Source organism: Pogoniulus pusillus, chromosome 35 (assembly GCF_015220805.1).
Source record: "Pogoniulus pusillus isolate bPogPus1 chromosome 35, bPogPus1.pri, whole genome shotgun sequence".
Classification (NCBI taxonomy): Eukaryota; Metazoa; Chordata; class Aves; order Piciformes; family Lybiidae; genus Pogoniulus; species Pogoniulus pusillus.
The window spans coordinates 2884902-2910272 of NC_087298.1; the positions used below are offsets into that span (position 1 = coordinate 2884902).

The window sequence follows — 25371 nt, forward strand, 5'->3', positions numbered from 1 at the left end:
TCTGTTCTGTTCTAAGCAGTTTGCTAGGGCTTGAAGCAGTTTGGTGAGCATCTTTGAGCAATAGCAACAGAGAAAACCACCCTCAGAACCAATCCTGAGATACTGCTCCAACAAAGGCACATGCACAGGCCTAGGATCCTGACCTGTGTTTGTCCCAAGACAAAGCAAGCTGCAAAACAAAGCCAAACGTGGAGGCTGTGGTGGACTGAGAGGTGCCAAAGCTTTGGTCTGCTTTCCTGCTTCTTCCACCCAGGTAGAAGTGGGAAGGTGGGGGCCAGAATGGGTCTTTGGGCAGGTGTTTAGGGCATGTGATGAATATATGTTCTAGGCATAATTTGGGGTGTGAGCTCAGGGTGAGAGGTTGGACTTGATCAGCTCAAAGGTCTCTTCTGACCTCAGCTGTTCTATCACTCCATGTGCTCCCAAGGAGCTGAGGTGTGTGGTCTGTGGTCCCAGATCTCCTACAGACAACCTATGGCTCAAAGCTGATTCATCTGAAGCTGGCAGAAGTCTTGCTGTTGACTTTCAAAGAGCAGGGCTTTCACCTTTTATCTTCTGCTGTACAAGGAGTTGGAAGCTCCACGGTGGAATTTGCTTTGCCAAAGAGGGACTCCATGCAGGAAAGGAGAAAGGTCAAAGTGTACCCTGGCTCCTTTTGATCTTAATGGCAAGAGATTTTTTTGTGTTCCTTCCATTTCCTACTGACAAATGTTAGTGTCCAGTGGGCATCTCAGCAGCGTGGCCTGGGTCTAAGCTAATATGTTGGTAAGAGTGAGCAGTTCAAATCAAAACAATAAGCCTGCCCTAAATTAGAGCCCAACCAGAACTTTCCCCTCGCTGGGTTTGCAGTGCCTTGTGAGTCACTTGCTGTTTTTTCATCCCCTTTTGTGTCTTGGAGTTTCTTGACTCCTATAAAGAGGCAAAAATCCTATGAGGAGAGGTTGAGGGAGCTGGGGGTGTTTAGCCTGGAGAAGAGGAGGCTCAGAGGTGATCTTATTGCTGTCTACAACTACCCGAAGGGACATTGTAGCCAGGTGGGGGTGGCCTCTTCTCCCAGGCAACCAGCAATAGAACAAGGGGACACAGTCTCAAGTTGTGCCAGGGTAGGTATAAGCTGGATGTTAGGAAGAAGTTCTTCATAGAGAGAGTGATTGGCATTGGAATGGGCTGCCCAGGGAGGTGGTGGAGGCACCGTGCCTGGGGGTCTTCAAGAAGAGACTGGCTGAGGCACTTAGTGCCATGGTCTGGTTGATTGGTTAGGGCTGGGTGCTAGGTTGGGCTGGCTGAGCTTGGAGCTCTCTTCCAACCTGCTTGGTTCTACGATTCAAAGCTCACCTGGCTTTTCAAAGAGGTGGGCATAGCCCAGCTGGAGATCTGCAGCACACTATGGGGAGTGAGGAGTAGGCAGATGAAAAACCCCTGAGCAGTGCTAAGGCAAGCAGTGCTTGGAGGTGTGTGGAGATGTGCCAGCACAGCCCTGTCAGCAGCAAAGAGGCAGCTCTGGCTTTCAGAGCAGCTCAGAGCACACAGCATCTGCCACACAGCTGGCTTGCAGGGACAGTGTGAAATCTCCTGCAGCCCTGTTTTGAGGAGAGGTTACCCTTGGGACCTGATGTTTATCGGTGCTGACCTTTCCTTGTCACTCTGCATTTGCTCTCAGAAATGCACTGAGTGCTAAGGGAGATGCCTGGGGGCAGGGACAGCCCTGCAGAGCCAGCAGCACACGTGTGGTGTGCTGGTGTTGTGCCTTCCCAATGGAGCTGGGAGCTGGGCTGCTGCGCAGTGCTGAGGTGCTGCAGGGATGTTGCTGTACTCTCTTTTCTCTCTCCAGCTTCACAAGGAAGAGAAAATCTCTTCATGTTGTCCTTGTTCAATTATAGGCTGGTTTGGGCTGGAAGGGGCACTAGAGGTAACATAGTTCCAGCCTCTTTGCAGTCAGCAGAGACCCTTCCCTCTAAACAGCTTGCTCAAATCCCTGTCTTTGAACACTTCCAGGGATCATAGAATCAACCAACTTGGAAGAGAGCTCCAAGCTCAGCCAGTCCAACCTAGCACCCAGCCCTGCCCAACCAACCAGACCATGGCACTAAGTGCCCCAGCCAGGCTTGGCTTCAACACCTCCAGGCACAGAGACTCCACCACCTCCCTGGGCAGCCCATTCCAATGCCAATCACTCTCTGCCAGCAACTTCCTCCTAACAGCCAGCCTAGACCTCCCCCAGCACAACCCATTCAACCTGGGCCAGGATCTCACCACTCTCAGAGGAAAAAATGTCTTCCTTTTCTTTGGTCTGAGTCTCTCTCTTTCAATTTCAGACCATCCACCTTTGTCCTGTCACAGCAGCACCTGCTCAAAAGGCTGCCCCCAGCTTTCTGATCAACCCTTAAAGTACTGCAAGGCCATCAAAAGATCTCCCTGGAGCCTTCTGTTCCCCAGGCTGAACAAACCCAACTCTCTCAACCTGACCAACTCCACAGGAGCCAGCAGTGTGCACTTGCAGCCCAGAAAGCCAAGCAGAGCCTGGGCTGCAGCAGCAGAAGTGAGGCCAGCAGGGCCAGGGAGGGGATTCTGCCCCTCTGCTCTGCTCTGCTGAGACCCCACCTGGAGTCCTGCATCCAGCTCTGCAGCCCCTGGGACAAGAGGGCTGTGGAGATGCTGGAGAGTGTCCAGAGCAGGGCCAGGAGGATGCTGAGAGGCTGCAGCAGCTCTGCTGTGAGCACAGCCTGAAAGAGTTGGGGCTGTGCAGGCTGGAGCAGAGGAGGCTCCCAGGTGACCTTCTTGTGGCCTCTCAGGATCTGAAGGGGGCTACAAAAAATCTGGGGAGGGACTTTTGAGGGTGTGAGGGAGTGGCAGGAGTGGGGGGAATGGAGCAAAGGTGGAGGTGGGGAGAGTGAGGCTGAGGGTGAGGAGGAAGTTGCTGAGCAGGAGAGTGGTGAGAGGCTGGAATGGGTTGCCCAGGGAGGGGGTTGAGGCCCCATGGCTGGAGGTGTTTGAGGCCAGGCTGGCTGAGGCTGTGTGCAGCCTGCTCTAGGGTAGGGTGTCCCTGGGCATGGCAGGGGGGTTGGGACTGACTGCTCCTTGTGGTCCCTTCCAACCCTCACTGATTCTGTGATTCTGTAAAGCTGGGGATAGCAACAGAGACCTCCTCAGTACAGGGCTTGATGCAAGCTTTGGGTGCAAAAAAGACTATAGAAGGCCTTAACTATCATATCCAGTGAGACCCTCACAGAAAAGATCTTATCTGCCTCTTTTCTTTGTTGTATTACAGTTTTCATTCTGCTATGGAGTGTCACCTCCTCTCTGTACATACATTTTTTACTGAGGATTTATTCTCTTTAAATTCCTTTCAGTCTGTGCTGGGTCAGGAACTGGCTGCATGGCTGAGCCTAGAGAGTGGTGGTGAATGGTGCCACATGCAGCTGGCAGCTGTCACCAGTGGTGTGCCCCATGGATCAGTGCTGGGCACAGTCCTGTTCAACATCTTTATTGATGATCTGGACCAGGGCATTGAGTCCAGCATCAGTAAGTTTGCAGATGACACCAAGCTAGGAGCAGCTGTGCAGCTGTTGGAGGGTAGCAGAGCCCTGCAGAGGGACCTGGCCAGGCTGGATGGGTGGGCAGAGGCCAATGGGATGACATTGAACAAGGCCAAGTGCAGGGTTCTGCACTTTGGCCACAACAACCCCAAGCAGCACTAGAGGCTGGGGCCAGAGTGGCTGAGAGCAGGCAGGCAGAGAGGGAGCTGGGGGTGCTGGGAGAGAGGAGCTGCAGAGGAGGCAGCAGTGCCCAGGTGGGCAGCAGAGCCAATGGCATCCTGGGCTGGCTCAGGAGCAGTGTGGGCAGCAGGACAAGGGAGGTTCTTGTGCCCCTCTGCTCAGCACTGCTCAGGCCACACCTGGAGTGCTGTGTCCAGTTGTGGGCTCCTCCATTCAAGAGAGCTGTTGAGGTGCTGGAAGGTGTTTGGAGAAGGGCAGCAAGGCTGAGGAGGGGCCTGGAGCAGAGCCCTGTGAGGAGAGGCTGAGGGAGCTGGGGGTGTGCAGCCTGCAGCAGAGGAGGCTCAGGGCAGAGCTCATTGCTGCCTGCAGCTGCCTGCAGGGAGGCTGTAGCCAGGTGGGGTTGGGCTCTGCTGCCAGGCACCCAGCAACAGAAGGAGGGGACACAGCCTGAAGCTGTGCCAGGGCAGGTCTAGGCTGGATGTGAGGAGGAAGTTGTTGTCAGAGAGAGTGATTGGCATTGGAATGGGCTGCCCAGGGAGGTGGTGGAGTCTGTGTGGCTGGAGGTGTTGAAGCCAATCCTGGCTGGGGCACTTAGTGCCATGGTCTGGTTGGCTGGATAAAGCTGGGTGCTAGGTTGGGCTGGCTGAGCTTGGAGCTCTCTTCCAACTTGGTTGGTTCTATCATTCCATGATTCCATGAGTCTGCCCTTACACATCCTTGTGCAAGGTCTTTCTCTCTCTGGTGAGCTCAGCAGGAGTTTCTCAGCATCTCATCTCCAGGCAGTACCTCAGTCGGGCTCCACGTGCTCATTGTTCCTGCTTTTGGCACTGTTGGCTTTGTTCTTTGCAATGGCTGCATTCACCTGATGCTAAGGACAGGAGCAGGCAGAGATGAATCACCCAGCAGCAGCGTGGCTAATTAACAGCAGTAGGAGAGGAGTGAATGGAGGAAAATCAGAGGAGGGGTGTCTGGAGTTCATCTCTTGAAGACAGCTGAGAGGTTCCCTCAATGCAAAAGCACTTATCTAAGAGCAGATTACACTTTAATTGCCCCAAATAAGTCAGGCTCTGCCATTGATTAGATTAAAGGGAGTAAACTCAAGGTGTACTCTACAATGTGATTAAAAACCAGAGCAAGGAGCTAATGGGCTGGGGGGTTTCAGCTTTGGCTGCATCTGCCCAATTAGATCCCTTCTTTATTGAACCCCACTCTGGAAACACTTCCAAAGGGTGAGGTGTTAGCCCCTTAATTGCTTGGTTTTCACGTTGATGGACGATGTGCTGAGCAAAGTGGTGGCAGAGTTTCTCCCCTGGAGGCTTGGGGCCATTGCTTCAGGCTCGTTTGTCCTGTCAAAAGTGGCTGAAAGAAGAAGGAGCTTCTGCAAGCTGCAGAATGGCTTCCTGGTTCACAGGCAGAGAGAGTTGGTTTGCTTGCTGCTCTACTGGTGCAAAAGTGGAGGGATGAGTGTTCAAGTGCAGGTTTAAGTTGTGCTGCAGAAGCATGCAATGCTTTGGGTTGGAAGAGACTTTCAAGTTCATCCAGTTCCAACCCCTTGCTCTAGGCAGGGACCTTCTCACCAGCCCAGGTTGCTCAAAGCCTCATCCAAACTTGTCCTGAATGCCTCCAGGGAGGGAGCATCCATAGCCTCCCTGGGCAACCTGTGTTTCCCCACTCTCAAGAGTTTCTTCCTCTATCTCCACTCTATCTTCTCTCTCCCAGCTCAAAACCATTGTCCCTCACCCTGCCATTCCCAGCCCCTGTCAGAAGCCCCTCCCCAGCTCTCTTGAAGCCCCTTCAGGCCCTGGAAGGCTGCTCTAGGGTCTCCCTGGAGCCTTCTCCAGGCTGAACAACCCAACTCTCTCAACCTGAAGCTGGAGGACAGCTGGAGGTAATGTGCCACTGTGCTGTGTGCTCAGAGAAAGAGGGAGTCAAGACCTGGGGGATTATTCTGTGCTCATCTTGCAGTCTCTAAGTGCCCCAGACCCTGAGATCTTCCACCTGTTGAAGAGAGGCAGCATCTTGCCTCTTCACAAGGCTGTGTGTAACCCACATTTCCTTTAATTGTGTGTTTGTTGTTTTGGGATCCCAGAACCAGGATCTCATCAGCGATGCAAACCATGAGCAAGCAACCCTGCTAGAACTGCAGAGGCTTCCCTTCCTTGGGGGCTGCTGGGTCTGATTCGCTGCAGGGGCTGTCAGAGTAACTCCCCACTGCTGACAAGGAAGTGCTGCAGAGTGCTGAGATGCTCCTTCCCCCACCAAAGCAGCTCCTGCTCCCTTTGATCAGCCCCTTTTGAAGTTGGCAGCCTGTGGGATCTGGCCAGGAGGCTGGCAGGCTGCAGGGAGTGCCGAGCCAAAAGTAGGCAGAGTCCCAGGAGGACTGGGAATGTGCTGCTGGGCTGGGGATGGGCTGGGAGAGGGATGCTGGAGGAGGCAGGGCTTTGCTGATCTGATCAGCATGGGATGGGGCTGGCTGGAGCAAAATGCTTCTGGTCTTGTAGCAGCAGCAAGAAGCTCCAGCAACACAAGGAATTCAGAGTCATAAAGACCTCTAAGATTGAGGGTAGTTGGGTAGTACCTTGTGCCTTGCTGGAGAGGATTCTGTTTCCTGGGTGCATCAGGAGCTCAGGGCATCCAAGGCCAAGGGCAGGGTTCTGCACTTTGGCCACAACAACCCCAAGCAGCTACAGGCTGGGGCCAGAGTGGCTGAGAGGAGCCAGGCAGAGAGGGAGCTGGGGGTGCTGGGAGAGAGGAGCTGAGGAGGAGGCAGCAGTGCCCAGGTGGGCAGCAGAGCCAATGGCATCCAGGGCTGGCTCAGGAGCAGTGTGGGCAGCAGGACAAGGGAGGTTCTTGTGCCCCTGTGCTCAGCACTGCTCAGGCCACACCTGGAGTGCTGTGTCCAGTTCTGGGCTCCTGAATTGCAGAGAGATGTTGAGGTGCTGGAAGGTGTTGAGAGAAGGGCAGCAAGGCTGGGGAGGGGCCTGGAGCAGAGCCCTGTGAGGAGAGGCTGAGGGAGCTGGGGGTGTGCAGCCTGCAGCAGAGGAGGCTCAGGGCAGAGCTCATTGCTGCCTGCAGCTGCCTGCAGGGAGGCTGTAGCCAGGTGGGGTTGGGCTCTGCTGCCAGGCAGCCAGGGACAGAAGAAGGGGACACAGCCTGAAGCTGTGCCAGGGCAGGTTCAGGCTGGATGTTGTTAGGAAGTTGTTGTCAGAGAGAGTGATTGGCATTGGAATGGGCTGCCCAGGGAGGTGGTGGAGTCTGTGTGGCTGGAGGTGTTGAAGCCAAGCCTGGCTGGGGCACTTAGTGCCATGGTCTGGTTGGTTGGGCAGGGCTGGGTGCTAGGTTGTGCTGGCTGAGCTTGGAGCTCTCTTCCAACCTGCTTGATTCTGTGATTCCTGGCACCAAACTGGTTTGAATCACTGCAGAATTATAGAACTATTTTGGTTGGAAGAGACTTCTAAGATGATTGATCCCAACCATCACTCTAGGAGCCCCTTGGCCATTAAACCATGTGCTGAAGGGCCATGTCCACATGTTTCTTGAACACCTCCAGGTATGTATCTCAGCATGGCAGTGCTGATGCCATAAACTGTGCTTGGAAGCTCTGGGAAAGATGCTGCAGGTCCATGAGGGCTTTCTTGGGAGGGATTTTCTGCCAAGCCTTCTGCTTAATGTTTTGCCCTTCTGCTTTGCCTTGGATCCTTGTGTGAGAGGCAGAGCAAACAGATCCCTACCCTGAGCATAAGGTAGTCAAGCAAACCTTTGGAGGAAGGTGGCTAATTAGTTGTGTTTCAGCATGTTTCATTTGCCAGGGCTTTGACTGTGGCATGGAATTGTGGAACCATGGCCAAGTTTGGTCTTCAGATGAACAAATAAATGCTGAATGATGGTTTGGCACAGGGCACCTGCTCACTCTCTTTGCATGTTTACATCCTTTCCCTCCTCCCATCTGTGCCCTCCCTCCAGCTCTTCCCTGTGGATTGGCTCTCCAGCCCCCCCTTGGCTGGTTGATGGTGACTCCCCAGTGTTTGCTGCAGTTGCAGGCATGAAGGCTGCCACCTTGGCTGCCAAAATGAGAGCTGAAGAGCAGCCTCTCAGTCTGAAACTGTGGGGTTTGCTTTGGTAGCTCAGGACAGCAGGCTGGGGGCTTTCCACTGCACTGGGGAAGCATCATGGAATGACAGAGGTCAGAAAGGACCTCCAGAGATCATTGAGTCCAACCCTCCCTAGGATCACCCAGAGCAGGTCACCCAGGAATGCATCCAGCTGGGTCTTGAAGGGCTCCAGAGACGGAGCCTGCCACAGGGCACCCTGAGAGTAAAGAAGTTTCTCCTCATGTTGAGGTGCAGCTTCCTGTGCTCCAGTTTGTGTCCACTGCCTCTTGTCCTGTCAGAGGGCACCACTGAAAGAAGCCTGCCCCCTTCATGGCACCCACTCTTCAGACATTGTAAGCATTGGTAAGGTCCTCTCTCAGCCTTCTCTGCTCCAGACTAACCAGCCTCAGGGCTCTCACCATTGAGACAACTGAGGATGAGCATCCTTGTTTCCTCCAAACCCATCTCAAGAAGTGTGAGGTGCAGGAGAACAGGGAGAGGAAACAGCTGAAAGCAGAGAGAGCAATCAGCTAAGACCAGAGAGGAATGGAGAGACAAAATGGTGACCAAAGAAGCAGTGCTGCTGGGGTGGGATAGCAGCATTGACACAAGGCTTTAAGCCCCATCATGAGAGGTTAAGCTGCACAAAGTTTCCTCTGTCCTTCCTTTGCTAGAGACATCCAAGCCCCACCTGGATATGTTCCTGTTGACCTGCCCTGGGGGATCCTTCTTTGCCAGGGGGTTTGGGTTCAGTGATCTTTGCCAGCAGTGTGCCCAGGTGGGCAGCAGAGCCAATGGCATCCTGGGCTGGCTCAGGGGCAGTGTGGGCAGCAGGACAAGGGAGGTTCTTGTGCCCCTGTGCTCAGCAATGCTCAGGCCACCCCTGGAGTGCTGTGTCCAGTTCTGGGTTCCTCGATTCAAGAGAGATGTTGAATGTACTGCATGTACACCTTCCAGATGTACTGGAAGGTGTTGAGAGAAGGGCAGCAAGGCTGGGGAGGGGCCTGGAGCAGAGCCCTGTGAGGAGAGGCTGAGGGAGCTGGGGGTGTGCAGCCTGCAGCAGAGGAGGCTCAGGGCAGAGCTCATTGCTGCCTGCAGGGAGGTTGTAGCCAGGTGGGGTTGGGCTCTGCTGCCAGGCACCCAGCAACAGAAGAAGGGGACACAGCCTGGAGCTGTGCCAGGGCAGGTCTAGGCTGGATGTTGTTAGGAAGTTGTTGTCAGAGAGAGTGATTGGCATTGGAATGGGCTGCCCAGGGAGGTGGTGGAGTCTGTGTGGCTGGAGGTGTTGGAGCCAAGCCTGGCTGGGGCACTTAGTGCCATGGTCTGGTTGGTTGGCCAGGGCTGGGTGCTAGGTTGTGCTGGCTGAGCTTGGAGCTCTCTTCCAACCTGCCTGATTCTCTGATTTCTTCTGTTTTCAGTGCATGGAAACATAGAATGGAAGGGTTTGGAAGGGACCTTTGAAGATCATCCAGTCCAAACCTTCTGCCAGAGCAGGGTCTCCTAGGGCAGGTCACATAGGAATGCATCCAGATGGGTCTTGAAAATCTCCAGAGAAGATGAGCTTGAAGGTCCCTTTCAACCTGGTTGATTCTAGTCTACTCTATTCTAGTCTATTCTATCTTCAGAGGTCCCTACCAACCTCTACCATGCTGTGATTCTGCCCTCATCCCAGCCTGTGTTTTTCTCCTCAGATCCATCTGTGTGTCATGTGTTGGTTTTGCCTCGAGCAGGGGTGGTTAGTGGTAGGGTTAGTTAGTCCCTCTTCCTCTTGACTGAGTCACTGATCAACTGACATGGCTATTTCTGAAGGTGTTTGCTATTTGGGGAAGTGCTTGTCATGTGTTTGCTCAGGAGCACCTTCCCTGGGGAGGGATTGAAGCAGATATGAGCCACAGAATGATGTCTCTGCAGATATTGGGTTGCATAGGCACTATGGATGCATTAGAGGTGGGGGTAGAAGCCCCATCCCTGGAACCATTCTGGAATATTGCATCCAGTTCAGGGCTTCCCAGTTCAAAAGGGACAGGGATCTACTTGAGAGAGCCCAAGGGAGGGCTACAAGGATGCTGAAGGGGCTGGAGCCTGCCTGATGAGGAGAGGCAGAGAGCTCTGGGGCTGCTTAGTCTAGAGAGGAGAAGGCTGAGAGGGGATCTGAGCAATGTCTGTAAGTAGGTGAGGGCTGGGGGTCAGGAAGGAAGGGACAGGGACAGCCTCTGCTCAGCTGTGCCCTGGGATAGGACAAGAGGCAATGGATGGAAGCTGCAGCACAGGAGGTTCCAGCTCAACATGAAGATGAACTTCTGTACTGTAAGGGTCCCAGAGCACTGGCACAGGCTGCCCAGAGAGGTTGTGGAGTGTCCTCTGGAACCTTTCAAGACCTGTCTGGATGCATTCCTGCACGTCCTGTGCCAGCTGATATGGTCTTGCTCTGGCAGGGGATTGGACAGAAAGATATCTTTGGGTCCCTTCCAACCCCTGACATCTGTGAGCCTGTGTCAGGTTGCAAAGTGATGCTGGTGACTGAAGGGTGTTTGGGCTTACTTTACAGTAAGGTTGGTGAGACACTGGCATGTTTTGCCCAGGGAGGTTGTGGATGTGTCCTCCCTGGAGGTGTTCAAGGCCAGGTTGGATGAGGCTATGAGGGATCTGGTCTAGTGGAAGATGTCTCTGCCAGTGGCAGAGTAGTTGGAATTGGATGATTTTCAAGGTCTCTTCAAGGCAACCAGCAACAGAAGGGGACACAGCCTCAAGCTGTGCCAGGGCAGGTCTAGGCTGGATGTGAGGAGGAAGTTGCTGGCAGAGAGAGTGATTGGCACTGGAATGGGCTGCCCAGGGAGGTGGTGGAGTGGCTGTGGCTGGAGGTGTTGAAGCCAAGCCTGGCTGGGGCACTTAGTGCCATGGTCTGGTTGGTTGGGCAGGGCTGGGTGCTAGGCTGGACTGGCTGAGCTTGGAGCTCTCTTCCAACCTGCTTGATTCTATGATTCTGTGAACCCTTCTGCAAGCAGAATTGCACTTGCAAGTAGGATTGGGCACCAAGGCTGGTGAGGGGCCTGGAGCACAGCCCTGTGAGGCTCTCCTGCAGAAGAGGAGGCTCAGGGCAGAGCTCATTGCTGTCTACAGCTACCTGAAGGGAGACTGTAGCCAGGTAGAGGTTGAGCTCTTCTGCCTGGCACCCAGCAACAGAACAAAAGGGCACAGTCTCAAACTGTGCCAGGGGAGGTTCAGGCTGGGTGTTAGGAGGAGGTTCATGACTGCAAGCACAATGCACTTGCAAGTAGGATTTGGAGTGGTGGCCAAGAAAGCACCACAGGTATGTGGTAGAAGGTACCAATGCCAGATGGGCTTCATGCATTTGGGGCCACTTAGAATCATAGAATCAAGCAGGTTGGAAGAGACCTCCAAGCTCATCCAGCCCAACCTAGCACCCAGCCCTGGCCAAGCAACCAGACCATGGCACTAACCTGATGCTTGGTGGCACTTCTCTGTGCTTTCTACCGAGCTTGGTGGTTGGGCAAGCAGGTGAGCTCTGTGTTCCTCTTATTCTTCACCTGCTCATGGTAGGCAGGAGGAGAAGGAGAATGCCTTTAAGTCTGTTCCCTATCATAGAATCAACAAGATTGGAAGATACCTCCAAGATTATCCAGTCTTACCTATTCCCCAGCCCTATCCAATCAACCAGACCATGGCACTAAGTGCCTCATCCAGTCCTTTCTTGAACACCTCCAGCCACAGAGACTCCAGCACCTCCCTGGGCAGCCCATTCCAATGCCAATCACTCTCTCTGACAACAACTTCCTAACAACATCCAGCCTAGACCTGCCCTGGCACAGCTTGAGGCTGTGGCCCCTTCTTCTGTTGCTGGGTGCCTGGCAGCAGAGCCCAACCCCACCTGGCTACAGCCTCCCTGCAGGCAGCTGCAGACAGCAATGAGCTCTGCCCTGAGCCTCCTCTGCTGCAGGCAGCACACCCCCAGCTCCCTCAGCCTCTCCTCACAGGGCTCTGCTCCAGGACCCTCCCCAGCCTTGCTGCCCTTCTCTCAACACCTTCCAGCACCTCAACATCTCTCTGCAATTCAGGAGCCCAGAACTGGACACAGCACTCCAGGGGTGTCCTGAGCAGTGCTGAGCAGAGGGGCACAAGAACCTCCCTTGTCCTGCTGCCCACACTGCTCCTGAGCCAGCCCAGGATGCCATTTGCTCTGCTGCCCACCTGGGCACTGCTGCCTCCTCTTCAGCTCCTCTCTCCCACCACCCCCAGCTCCCTCTCTGCCTGGCTGCTCTCAGCCACTCTGGCCCCAGCCTCTAGTGCTGCTTGGGGTTGTTATGGTCCATGTGCAGAACTCTGCCCTTGGCCTTGTTCAGTCTCATCCCATTGGCCTCTGCCCACCCATGCAGCCTGGCCAGGTCCCTCTGCAGGGCTCTGCTACCCTCCAACAGCTCCACAGCTGCTCCTAGCTTGGTGTCATTTCTTTTCCCCTTCCTCTCCACAGCAGGTTCTCAGATTGCTGCTGCTTCACTCACGAGTTTTCTCCTCCCTGGGCCAAGTGGCATTTCACTTCCCAGCACTTCTTGACGAGCTCCCTTGTGGCTGATGGATGCAGAAACTCGATCCCAGCCCAAACCATCCTCCCCTCCCTTGAATCCAGCCTGCTGCTTGCTCGGGGAGCCTCGGGTGGGTTTGGATGACACAAGCCCAAAGTGCTGAGGAAGCAGCTTAAGAACTGCAGTCCCACTGAAGATGCCTTCTTTTCCTGCAGGCTTCTTGTCTTCTCCTGCTGGGTGTAGAGGCACAGATCCTGGGCAGGGTGCCACACTCTGCCTTAGCTGCAGCACAGATCAGGCAGACTCTGGCTGCTCCCTGGTGGGCTGTGTTTGTTTGGAGAAGAGGAGACTGAGGGGAGATGTCACTGCATGCTCCATCTCCCTGGAAGGAGCTGAAGTCCTGCTCTGGCAGGGGGGGGGTTGGACTTGATGCTCTCTTTGGGTTCTTTCCAGCCCCTGACATCCTGTGATGCTGTGAGGCTTGGTCACTTCTCCTAGGTAACTGGAGCAGGATGAGTGGAAATGGCCTGAAATTGTGCCAGGGGAGGGTTAGGTTGGAGATAATGAAAAGTTTCTTTGCTGCAAGAGTGGGCAAGAGTTGGAACAGGCTGCCCAGGGAGGTGGTGGAGGTGTTCAAGTGGCCATGGTGCTTGGGGACATGGTTTAATGACATGGTGGTGTTGGGTGATGGATGGACTGGATGATCTTAGAGGGCTTTTCCAAGCTTAATGGTTCCATGAAATCCCAAACTGATGCTCAGCAGCAAGAAGTCAGAATCAGTGGGGATGGGAGGAGGCTGGTGTAGAACCCTGCACTGTAGTAGGTCACTCAGAAGTGTGTTTTAGCCCTGCAGCAGGGTCAGCCCTGGAGCTGTGGAGTTGGATGGATCTTGTCCATCCATTGCATCAGTGTGTGGTGGAGTCTCACAAGAACAGAGTACAGGGGTAGAGTCAAGGGAGGTCATTCTGCCACTTTGCCCTGGTGAGACCCCACCTGCACTGCTGCATCCAGCTCTGGAGCCTGAGCAGAAGGGCAGAGAACTGCTGCAGAGGGTCTGGAGGAGGACAAAAAGCTGATCAGGGGCTGAAGCACCTCTCATTTGGGGACAGGCTGAGGAGTACTCTTCAGCCTGGAGAAGAGGAGACTCCAGGAAGACCTTAGAGCAACCTTCCCATACCTGAAGGAGCTCCAGGAGAGCTGGGGAAGGACTTTTGACTGGGCTGGGGAGATTGAGAGTGGAGATGAGGAAGAAATTGTTGAGAGTGAGGTGGGGAGACACTGGCACAGGTTGCCCAGGGAGGCTGTGGATGCTTCATCTCTGATAGTGTGCAAAACCAGGCTGGATGAAGCCTTGAGCAGCCTGGGCTGGTGGGAGGTGTCCCTGCCCACAGCAGGGTGGTTGGAACTGGATGATCTTTAAGATTCTTTCCAACCCAACCCATTCAGTGATTTTATGACTCTGTGATTCTCACTGGAGCTGATGACAACTGATGGGGTGCATGATGGAGCAATCAGCTTGCTTCAGCAGCTCTTTTGCTCACAAACCAACTGGTGAACAGTACAGAACCATCAGGGGTGGACAACCTGAGGGGAATCTGGGGACTACCTCCCCTGCCTTCTGCCCTGCAGTTTCTGTTGGCATTTTGTTTCTGAGGTGAACTAATATTTGGTTCTCTCTTTTCCTTTCTCTCTGTTTCCAGACAAATGATGCTGCAGGAAACACCTGGAACTGGCTTTACTTTATCCCTCTCATCATCATTGGCTCTTTCTTCATGCTCAACTTGGTGCTGGGTGTCTTGTCAGGGTAAGGCACTAATGAATTGTCTCCTCTCAGGTGTGAAAAGGGAAGCTGTGTAGATTTTAGCACTGTGGGAGCCCATGGCTGAAAGAGAGAAGATGAGATGGTGGGCAGAGGTCACTGGCATGATATTGGAGAAGGCCAAGGGCAGGGTTCTGCACTTTGGCCACAACAACCCCAAGCAGCACTACAGGCTGGGGCCAGAGTGGCTGTGAGCAGCCAGACAGAGAGGGAGCTGGGGGTGCTGGCAGAGAGGAGCTGCAGAGGAGGCAGCAGTGCCCAGGTGGGCAGCAGAGCCAATGGCATCCTGGGCTGTCTCAGGAGCAGTGTGGGCAGCAGGACAAGGGAGGTTCTTGTGTCCCTGTGCTCAGCACTGTTCAGGCCACACCTGGAGTGCTGGTCCAGTTCTGGGCTCCTGAATTGCAGAGAGCTGTTGAGGTGCTGGAAGGTGTTTGGAGAAGGGCATCAAGGCTGGGGAGGGGCCTGGAGCAGAGCCCTGTGAGGAGAGGCTGAGGGAGCTGGGGGTGTGCAGCCTGCAGCAGAGGAGGCTCAGGGCAGAGCTCATTGCTGTCTGCAGCTGCCTGCAGGGAGGCTGTAGCCAGGTGGGGTTGGGCTCTGCTGCCAGGCAAGCAGCAACAGAAGAAGGGGCCACAGCCTCGAGCTGTGCCAGGGCAGGTCTAGGCTGGCTGTTGTTAGGAAGTTGTTGTGAGAGAGAGTGATTGGCATTGGAATGGGCTGCCCAGGGAGGTGCTGGAGTCTGTGTGTCTGGTGGTGTTGAAGCCAAGGCTGGCTGGGGCACTTAGGGCCATGGTCTGGTTGGCTGGATAGGGCTGGGTGAGCCAAATCAACCTGGTTGATTCTATGATTGTGTGATCTCTCTCTACACTAACTCCACACCATATCCTAGCCCTATGCTGTCCTCTAACCCTACACTGTCCCCTTTACATATGTCCAGCAACAGGGCAAGGGAGAATGAGCACAAAGTGGAACCCAGAAGGTTCCACCTGAATAAGAGGAGAAACCTCTTTGGTGTGAGGGTGCTGCAGCCCTGGAGCAGGCTGCCCAGGGAAGTTGTGGAGTCTCCTTCTCTGGAGAGTTTCCAAACCCTCTGGGATGTTGTGAACTAGAGAAACCTGTTGTGGGTGTACTGCTTCAGCAGGGAGGTTGGGCTGGATGATCTCCAGAGGACCCCTCCAACCCCCTCCCTGCTGGGATTGTGTGTGATTCCTCTGGGAGTACAGAGCCATAGGTTGGGGGTTAGGCTGATGAGGAACCATAATTGGTGTGATTCTGAATCCAGACTTCAACGTTAGGAATGCTCCCTGCAGTTACGCTGCCTTGGGACTGTTCTGCCAACACTTTACCTCTGTCTTGTCTTGAGCATCCCTCAGGAATCTGCTGATGGCAGTAGAAAGAGTTCAGTGCTGGAGCAGGACATCAAAATCCTTCACAGATCATTTCTGTGACTGCCTGGTGTGGAGCAAGGGGGAGCTCAAAAAGAACTCAGGGGTTTGTTTGGCTGGAGTTGGTGTTGGGTTTGGGTTTTAAATCTCCATCTCCTTAAGCTCCTGTCTGGGTTTTGGGGACAAACTGCTCTCTGGATGGTCAAACCTTAGGAGTCAGCCAAGGATCTGGTGTTTGTTGCTGTGAGTTTTGGGTTTGGGCCATTGCAGAGATGAAGCAGCTGAGCTGGGGCATCCCCAGTGGCTGGGGAAGTTTGATCTGGAGTGAACAGCAGAACTCACCTGAATGGTTTGCAGGCTCATGGACTTTGGGACCTCTTTTGCATGTGGTGCTTCTTAGTCCATCTAGGTGATCTGGATGGTACAGATCTGTGGTCAGGAGGAGGCTGAGGCAGACAACATTGTTCTCTACAGCTCCCTGAAAGGAGGTTGAAGCCAGGTGGGGGTTGCTCTTCTCCTTAGTTTCAGGTGATAGAATGAGAAGAATGGCCTGAAAGTGTGACAGGGGAGGGTTAGGTTGGAGAGGAGGAAAAAATTCTTTGCTGCAAGAGTGGTCAGGGACTGGCACAGGCTGCCCAGGGAGGTGCTGGAGTCCCCATGCCTGGAGGTGTTCAAGAAACCTGTGCCCATGGCTCTTGGGGCCATGGTTTAGTGGCCATGGTGGTGCTGGGTTGCTGGTGGTAGAGACCCCATCCCTGGAGGGTTGCTGGTGGTAGAGACCCCATCCCTGGAGGGTTGCTGGTGGTAGAGTCCCCATCCCTGGAGGCGTTCAAGAAACCTGTGTCCATGGCTCTTGGGGCCATGGTTCAGTGGCCATGGTGGTGTTGGGCTGCTGGTGGTAGAGTCCCCATCCCTGGAGGGTTGATGGTAGTAGAGTCCTCATCCCTGGAGGGTTGCTGGTAGTAGAGTCTTCATCCCTGGAGGTGTTCAATAAACCTGTGCCCATGGCTCTTGGGGCCATGGTTCAGTGGCCATGGTGGTGTTGGGCTGCTGGTGGTAGAGTCCCCATCCCTGGAGGGCTGCTGGTGGTAGAGTCCCCATCCCTGGAGGGCTGCTGGTGGTAGAGTCCTCATCCCTGGAGGTGTTCAATAAACCTGTGCCCATGGCTCTTGGGGCCATGGTTCAGTGGCCATGGTGATGCTGGGTTGCTGCTTGGCCTGGATGACCTCAAAGGTCTTTTCCCACTGAAACATTTCTGTGATTCTACAGGTGTAGAATTATTTCTGGCAGCATGGGAAGAGAGAGAAGGGTTGATGCTACTGAGTGCTAAGAGCCCTTTAATGCTGCACCTTTGCTCTTTCTCTTTAAGTTACTGGAGAAAGAAAAATGTTTCCCAAAGAAGAGCTCAATCTCACTTGGATGTTTTTAAGGATCCTCCTCCTCAGAGCACATGCTGGGGGCAGGAGCAGGGAGAAGCAGAGCAGTTGGGTTTGAGGACTGGAAGAAGTGCTGCTGTGAGAGAGAGGCTCATGTGGAGGACAATGTTGTGCTCTTTGCTGTTCCTTCAGCCCAGGAGTAATGGTCCTGATCAATAAGGGATCACAGCCACCCATCAGACACCCTGTTGGATCAGAGGCTTTGTGAGCACACTGGTGAGGCTGCACCTTGAGTCCTGGGGTCAGTTTTGGGCCACTCACTCCAAGAAGGACATTGAGAGGCTGCAGTGAGTCCAGAGAAGGGTTTGGAGAACAGAGCTGGGCAGGAGCAGCTGAGGGAGCTGGGGTTGGGTGGTCTGGAGAAAAGGAGGCTGAAAGGAGACCTCAGCCTTTGCTCTTCCTTCAGTCCAGCAATAATGGTCCTGATCATAGAATCAGGGTTGGAAGGGACCACGAGGATCATCTAGGTCCAAGCCCCTGCCATGGCCAGGGACACCCTACCTTAGTTCAGTAAGGGATCACAGCCACCCATCAGACAGCCTGTTGGATCAGAGGCTTTGTGAGCACACTGGTGAGGCTGCACCTTGAGTCCTGGGGTCAGTTTTGAGCCACTCAGTCCAAGAAGGACACTGAGAGGCTGCAGTGAGTCCAGAGAAAGGCAACAAAGCTGGAGAAGGGTCTGGAGAGCAGGGCTGGGCAGGAGCAGCTGAGGGAGCTGGGGTTGGTTAGTCTGGAGAGCAGGAGGCTGAGGGGAGAGCTCATTGCTCTCTGCAGCTCCCTGAGAGGAGGTTGGAGTGAGGTGGGGGTTGGGCTCTTCTCTCTAGTATGAGGTGTTGGAATGAGAGGAATTGGCCTGGAATTGTGCCAGGGGAGGTTTAGGTTGGGGATGAGGAAAAATGTCTTTGCTGCAGGAGTGGTGAGGGCCTGGAAGAGGGAGTCAGCATCCCTGGAAGTGTTCAGGAGCCATGGCACTGGGGGTCAGGGTTCAATGGTGTTGGGTTGATGGTTGGACTGGATGATCTTCAAGGGTTTTCCCAAGCAAAGCCTTCAAGTGCAGCCCTGCAGCCAGCATCACCATGCCCACTAAACCCTGTCCCACAGTGCCACACCCACAGGTGCTATGAACACCTCCAGGGTGTTCAAAACCTACCACTTTGATCACATTGGGTGATCTGTGCTCCACCACCTCCCTGGGCAACCTGTGCCAGTGTCTCACCACCTCCCTGGGTGACCTGTGCCAGTGTCTCACCACCCTCAACCTATGCCAGCGTCTCACCACCTCCCTGGGCAACCTGTGCCAGTGTCTCACCACCTCCCTGGGCAACCTGTGCCAGTGTCTCACCACCCTCAACCTATGCCAGCGTCTCACCACCTCCCTGGGCAACCTGTGCCAGTGTCTCACCACCTCCCTGGGCAACCTGTGCCAGTGTCTCACCACCCTCACTGCAAAGAACCCTTTCTCAACATCCAGTTTCAACCTCCCCTCTGCCAGTTCAAACCCATTCCTCCTCATCCTGTCATTACCAGACCTTGCCAACAGTCCCTCCCCAGCTCTTCTGTAGCCCCCTTCAGATCCTGGAAGGCCACTCCAAGGTCTCCCCCAAGCCTTCTCTTCCCCAGGCTGCAGAGCCCCAACTCTCATAGTGTACAGGGAGATGTTTTTTATGGCTGCAGTTTAAGGTCTTTTCCAACCAGGCAGTTCTACTTAATGTCTATAGAAGCATTCAGGCTCTCTGATCCTCTCTGTCACCCTGTGTTGTCACCCTGAGATGGGCATCCACCTCCACACACACCTGACCTTCCTGCTCTTCCCCTCCTTTGGCAGTGATTTCCAATGCTGCTTTTTGAGGAGGGATGTTTTTCCCTGTGAGGGTGACAGAAGCCTGGCACAGGCTGCCCCGTGGAGGGGGTTGTGGAGTCTCCCTCTCTGGAGACATTCAAAACCTGCCTGGATGTGTTCCTGTGTGATGCTGCTGTGGCAGGGGGGTTGGGCTGGCTGAGCTTTGGAGGTCCCTTCCAGCCCCTGTGATTTTGTGATTCTCATCCTGCTGCTGTTCCCCTCCCAGCCTCCTTTCAGCCCTGCTGGCAGCTTTCTTCTGTGGGTTGATGGGATTATGGAGCTTCCTCCTGCCTGGCTGCTGTGTTGGGTATTAATTTTGCCTGCTAATGAGCTGGCTGATTCTCCACAATGCATTTGTGAGTGTTTTGATGCTTTGGATTACACAATGCAAAGAGGATAAACGTTATCCTGGGATGCTGTGAAGAAGATGATTGAAGTTGTTTCAAGGCTTAAGTGCCTTTTGGCATGGTTTCAGGAGTGGTGAGGGTGGTGAGGCAGCAGGAGAGCTGGACAGAGAGGGCAGCGTGTTGGGAGGGATGCATTGGAATCCTGAGAGGCTGTGCCCACTTGAGTGTGAAAAATGCTGCCTGTTGTGGCCTCAAATCTTCATGGATGAGATTGAACAAGGCCAAGGGCAGGGTTCTGCACTTTGGCCACAGCAACCCCAAGCAGCACTGCAGGCTGGGGCCAGAGTGGCTGAGAGCATCCAGGCAGAGAGGGAGCTGGGGGTGCTGGGAGAGAGGAGCTGCAGAGGAGGCAGCAGTGCCCAGGTGGGCAGCAGAGCCAATGGCATCCTGGGCTGGCTGAGGAGCAGTGTGGGCAGCAGGACAAGGGAGGTTCTTGTGCCCCTGTGCTCAGCACTGCTCAGGCCACACCTTGAGTACTGTGTCCAGTTCTGGGCTCCTCAATTCAAGAGAGCTGTTGAGGTGCTGGAAGGTGTTGAGAGAAGGGCAGCAAGGCTGGGGAGGGGCCTGGAGCAGAGCCCTGTGAGGAGAGGCTGAGGGAGCTGGGGGTGTTTGGCCTGCAGCAGAGGAGGCTCAGGGCAGAGCTCATTGCTGCCTGCAGCTGCCTGCAGGGAGGCTGTAGCCAGGTGGGGTTGGGCTCTGCTGCCAGGCAGCCAGCAACAGAAGAAGGGGACACAGCCTCAAGCTGTGCCAGGGCAGGTCTAGGCTGGATGTTGTTAGGAAGTTGTTGTCAGAGAGAGTGATTGGCATTGGAATGGGCTGCCCAGGGAGGTGGTGGAGTCTGTGTGGCTGGAGGTGTTGAAGCCAATCCTGGCTGGGGCACTTAGTGCCATGGTCTGGTTGGTTGGGCAGGGCTGGGTGCTAGGTTGTGCTGGCTGAGCTTGGAGCTCTCTTCCAACCTGGCTGATTCTATGATTCTGTGGTGAAGCCTGAGGAGCTTCCAGAGCAGCCAGGAAAGGGTTTCCTCATCTGCCTGCAATAACTAAGCACAGTGAGGCACTGCAGTGGCTGTTCTGCATCTTCCCTGCTGAAGGATAACAACAACATTTAGAATCACAGAATCAGTCAGGGTTGGAAGGAACCACAAGGAGCAGCCAGTCCCAACCCCCCTGCCATGCCCAGGGACACCCTACCCTAGAGCAGGCTACCCAGAGCCCCATCCAGCCTGGCCTCAAACACCTCCAGCCATGGGGCCTCAACCACCTCCCTGAGCAACCCATTCCAGCCTCTCACCACTCTCCTGCTCAACAACTTCCTCCTCACCTCCAGCCTCACTCTCCCCACCTCCAGCTTTGGGTCTCATGAGGTTAAATAAGGCAAAGTGTGAGGTCCTTTGCCTGGGTTGGGACAGTTCCTGATATCAGTCCAGGCTGGGCAATGATGACATTGAGAGCAGTCCTGCAGAGAAGGATTTGGGGCTGCTGGTGGGGGAGAAGCTGGACATGAGCCATCAGTGGGCACTGGCAGCTCAGAAGGCCAATGGCAGCCTGGGCTGCATCCAGAGCAGCATGGCCAGAGATGGAGAGAGCAGATCCTGCCCCTCTGCTCTGGGATGACCTCACCTTCAGGGTTGGGACCAGCTCTAGGGCCCTGAACACAAGAGAAACATGGAGATGATGGAGAGGGTCCAGGGGAGGCCCGAAAGATGTTCAGAGGGCTGGAGCAGCTCTGCTATGGGGGCAGGCTGAGGGAATTGAAGCTGTTCAGCCTGGAAAAGAGAAGACTCTGGGACACCTTAGAGCAACATTTCAGTATCCAAAGGGGACCTACAGGCAGGCTGGGGAGGGACTGTTTAGAAGCCCTGTGGGTCATAGCATGAAGAGCAATGGTTTGAGCAGGGGAGATTTAGGCTGGACATCAGAAGGAAGTTCTGCACAGTGAGGGTGGTGAGACACTGGAACAGGCTGCCCAGGGGTGTGCTGAGGCCTCATCCTTGAAGACATTCAAGATCAGACTTGCTGTGGCCCTGGGCAGCCTGATTTAGTTGGAGGTGTCCCTGCTGCCTGCAGGGGGGGTGGGCAAGATGACCTTTCAGGGTCCTTTCCAACCTGATGCAATCTGTGACATGGTCCAGACCTGCTCTGTGCTGTGCAGCATCTGACTCTTGCTGTATGAGCCCACCTGGTGCCAGAGCTGCAGGCAGATGTTCTGAATGGGTGCAGCATCTTTGTGCCAGCAGGAGCCTGGCAGGGGATGCAGCTCCAGACAGTGCTGGCACCCTGCAGGAGAACAAGGGTCAGGGCTTTAGTTCATCACTGCTGCACTCTGCTTGGAGCACAGTGTGCTGCTCTCGGAGCACAGAGCCATTAAACACTCTCCCTGGGTGTGCTCCAGGCTTCCTGGGGCATTCCTGCCTCTGGCTGTTGTGCCTTGGCTTGCTGAGGCTTTTGGAGCAGCTCCTGGGAGGGATCAGAATGATAAAATCACCTGGTTGGGGAAAAAACTGAGGATCATCGAGTCCAACCATTGCCTGACATCTCCCTGTGCACAACTGTCAGGCCACATCCCTGAGCTCCTCCTCCAAGCAGCTCTTAAACACCTGCAGGGGAGGTGGCTCCACCAGCTCCCTGGGCAGCCTGTGCCAGTGCCTGGTGACTCTCAGTGAAGAAATTGTTCCTAATATCCAACCTAACATTCCCCTGGTGCAGCTTGAGGCCATTTCTTCTCATTAGCTGGGAGAAGAAGCTGGTCCCCAGCTCACTGCAGCCTCCCTGCAGGCAGCTGCAGACAGCAATGAGCTCTGCTCTGAGCCTCCTCTGCTGCAGGCTGCACCCCCCCAGCTCCCTCAGCCTCTCCTCACAAGGCTCTGCTCCAGGCCCCTCCCCAGCCTTGCTGCCCTTCTCTCAACACCTTCCAGCACCTCAACATCTCTCTTCAATTCAGGAGCCCAGAACTGGACACAGAACTCCAGGGGTGTCCTGAGCAGTGCTGAGCACAGGGGCACAAGAACCTCCCTTGTCCTGCTGCCCACACTGCTCCTGAGCCAGCCCAGGATGCCATTGGCTCTGCTGCCCACCTGGGCACTGCTGCCTCCTCTGCAGCTCCTCTCTGCCAGCACCCCCAGCTCCCTCTCTGCCTGGCTGCTCTCAGCCACTCTGTGTCCAGCCTGCAGTGCTGCTTGGGGTTGTTGTGGCCAAAGTGCAGAACCCTGCCCTTAGCTCCTTTGGATGCTCCTCAGAGGACTTATTCTCCAGACCCCACATCAGCCTCATTGCCCTTCTCTGGTCCTACTCCAGCACCTCAATGTCTTTCTTGTCGTAAGGGGCCCAAAACTGAACCCAGCATCCAGCTGTGGCCTCATCAGTGCTGAGCAGAGGCAGCACAGCCCCACCCACACCTCTCTGAAGCATCTGTCCCCGTGACTTGCTCTGCTGACTTTCATAGCATCTTTTCCCATCCTGAGGGCTTTTTCCTTTCTGCCAGGCTGAGATCATAAAAGCTGCAGGCTGCAAGAGGTGCTGAGGCTGGAGAAGAATCAGTCTGATTCATTTGTCAGAACAGCAAAGAGTTCTTCTGTCCTCCTTCTGGTTGCTCCCAGAGGCAATCACTCCTCCCTGCACATTTGTTCCAAGTTCCCTGCTGCCATCTGACTCTGGTTGCTCTTAATTGTTTGCAGCAGAGGAGCTGCATCATGGAAAAGTAATGTGCAGTTCTGCTTGCTGCTTCATTGCTTTTAGTCACAGTATCCCAGTATCATCAGGGCTGGAAGAGACCTCACAGATCATCAAGTCCAACCCTTTAGCACAGAGCTCAAGGCCAGACCATGGCACCAAGTGCCACGTCCAACCTTGCCTTGAACAGCTCCAGGGACGGCGACTCCACCACCTCCCCAGGCAGCCCATTCCAGTGTCCAATGACTCTCTCAGGGAAGAACTTTCTCCTCACCTCCAGCCCCTGCAGAAGGGGCCAAGGAGCAAGGCTTTGCACATGAACTTCACCTCACCAAGCCAAATGTCCTATGGACTGTGGATCCTTTGTTCCTCTGTGGTTCTGGTTAGTACAGATGGACTACCTTTAGCCTGGTTAGGCACTGATACCTGGAAAGGAGGCTGTAGCCTGGTGGGGTTGGGCTCTCCTGCCAGGCACCCACCCAGGTGAGGTGCTGGAAGGTGTTGAGAGAAGGGCAGCAAGGCTGGGGAGGGGCCAGGAGCAGAGCCCTGTGAGGAGAGGCTGAGGGAGCTGGGGGTGTGCAGCCTGCAGCAGAGGAGGCTCAGGGCAGAGCTCATTGCTGTCTGCAGCTGCCTGCAGGGAGGCTGTAGCCAGGTGGGGTTGGGCTCTGCTGCCAGGCACCCAGCAACAGAAGAAGGGGACACAGCCTCAAGCTGTGCCAGGGGAGGCTCAGGCTGGCTGTTAGGAGGAAATTGTTGTCAGAGAGAGTGATTGGCATTGGAATGGGCTGCCCAGGGAGGTGGTGGAGTCACCATCCCTGGAGGTGTTGAAGCCAATCCTGGCTGGGGCACTTAGTGCCATGGTCTGGTTGCTTGGCCAGGGCTGGGTGCTAGGTTGTGCTGGCTGAGCTTGGAGCTCTCTTCCAACCTGCTTGACTCTATGATTCTATGGGTTAGTTAAGCAGAAGGTGTTAGGTGCTAGGTTGGACTCAATAATCTCAGAGGTCTTTTCCAGCCTGCTTAATTCTGTGATTCTGTGGCACAGGCTGCCCAGGGAGGTGGTGGAGTCCCCATGCCTGGAGGTGTTCAAGAAACCTGTGGCCATGGCACTTTGGGACATGGTTTGGTGGCCATGGTGGTGCTGGGTTGCTGGCTGGACTGGATGATCCTGGAGGTCTTTTCCAACCAAAACAGTTCTGTGACTCTTTGATTTGTTCCTTTGTTAAACTGCAAGAGAAAACAAAGTCTGCAAGGTAGGACTGATACAGGAGACCTAAATATGGATTTCCTGGGGCTCCTGCTCTGGCTCTGAGGTGTAGGCTTTTTGAATAGAGCCAGAGTTTCACCCAGCAACTGCAGCAGGCTGGCTCTGAGGGATAAATGGAGCTTTGGATTTCCTTGTCCTCTCTTTGTGCTTGCCTCCTTAGAGCTGGGTTTGCCCAGCTGTGGCACTCACAGCTTTTCCAACTGGGTGAGGTGAAATCAAAGTGAAATCAGCACAAGCTGAACAGAAAGACAAAAGGAAGGCAGAGGCATGGGAAGCTTCAGCTCTGAGCTGCTCCTCTTTTCTAGAAAGGCAAGATGTAGGCCAGATCTGGTTTGCATTTGAAGCATCTTCCTGCAATGCTCAGTGATAAAAGAGACTGTGGAGCCTGGCTGGGTGCTGAGGGATCAATCTCTCAGTGATGCTTTCATCCCTTGTCAGCTGGGGGAGGAGAGTTCTATTTTCCCCCTCTCTAGAGCAATGAGGAGGAAGCAGAAGCAGCTTTAGCTGTGCAGGATTGATTGAGCCAGTCCTTACTCCTGAGCAGTGGATATTAGGATGGGTTAAGCAGCTCAGCCAGCTGGGTCTGGGCTGCCTGGGAGGTGGACATTGCTCCTCAAGCCACGTGTGGAGACAGGAGCAGGTAACAGGCTGGGGTGGGAGATGAGCCAGAGAGATTTGTCATCTGCAGCATGAAGGGAGGAGATTTGGACTGGAGATTAGAAGGAAGTTCTTTAAGGGTGGTGAGACACTGGCACACGTTGCCCAGGGAGGCTGTGGATGCTCCCTCCCTGGAGGTGCTCCAGGCTAGGTTGGAGGAGGACTTGAGTGACCTGGGCTAGTGGGAGGTGTCCCTGCCTGTTCCAGGGGGGTTGGAACTGGGTGAGCTTTGAGGTCCCTTCCAACCCATTCTATGACTTTATGAAGAAATCTCAGTCCTCCCCTGGGCTTTCTTTGCTTAAAGCCAAGGCTGAAGAGTTCTGGCTGCTCAGAGTCACAGCATTAACCAGGTTGGAAGAGACCTCTAGGATAATCATAGAATCAACCAGGTTGGAAGAGACCTCCAAGATCATCCAGTCCAACCTATCACCCAGCCCTATCCAGTCAACCAGACCATGGCACTAAGTGCCTCATCCAGGCTTTTCTTGAACACCCCCAGGGACGGTGCCTCCACCACCTCCCTGGGCAGCCCATTCCAATGGGAAATCAC

The 25371-nt window shown here is 54.6% G+C and overlaps 1 protein-coding gene across 16 annotated transcripts in view; it reads left to right on the forward strand.

The window, feature by feature from the left end:
* CACNA1B (calcium voltage-gated channel subunit alpha1 B) overlaps positions 1-25371 on the forward strand; it is a 482132-nt gene that overhangs the window by 198775 nt on the left and 257986 nt on the right. For all 16 annotated transcript variants that reach the window (XM_064171600.1, XM_064171605.1, XM_064171604.1 and 13 more), the window contains one exon: positions 14049-14152. In XM_064171600.1, the coding sequence (XP_064027670.1) occupies positions 14049-14152 (104 nt within the window). The remainder of the gene's footprint in view (positions 1-14048; positions 14153-25371) is intronic.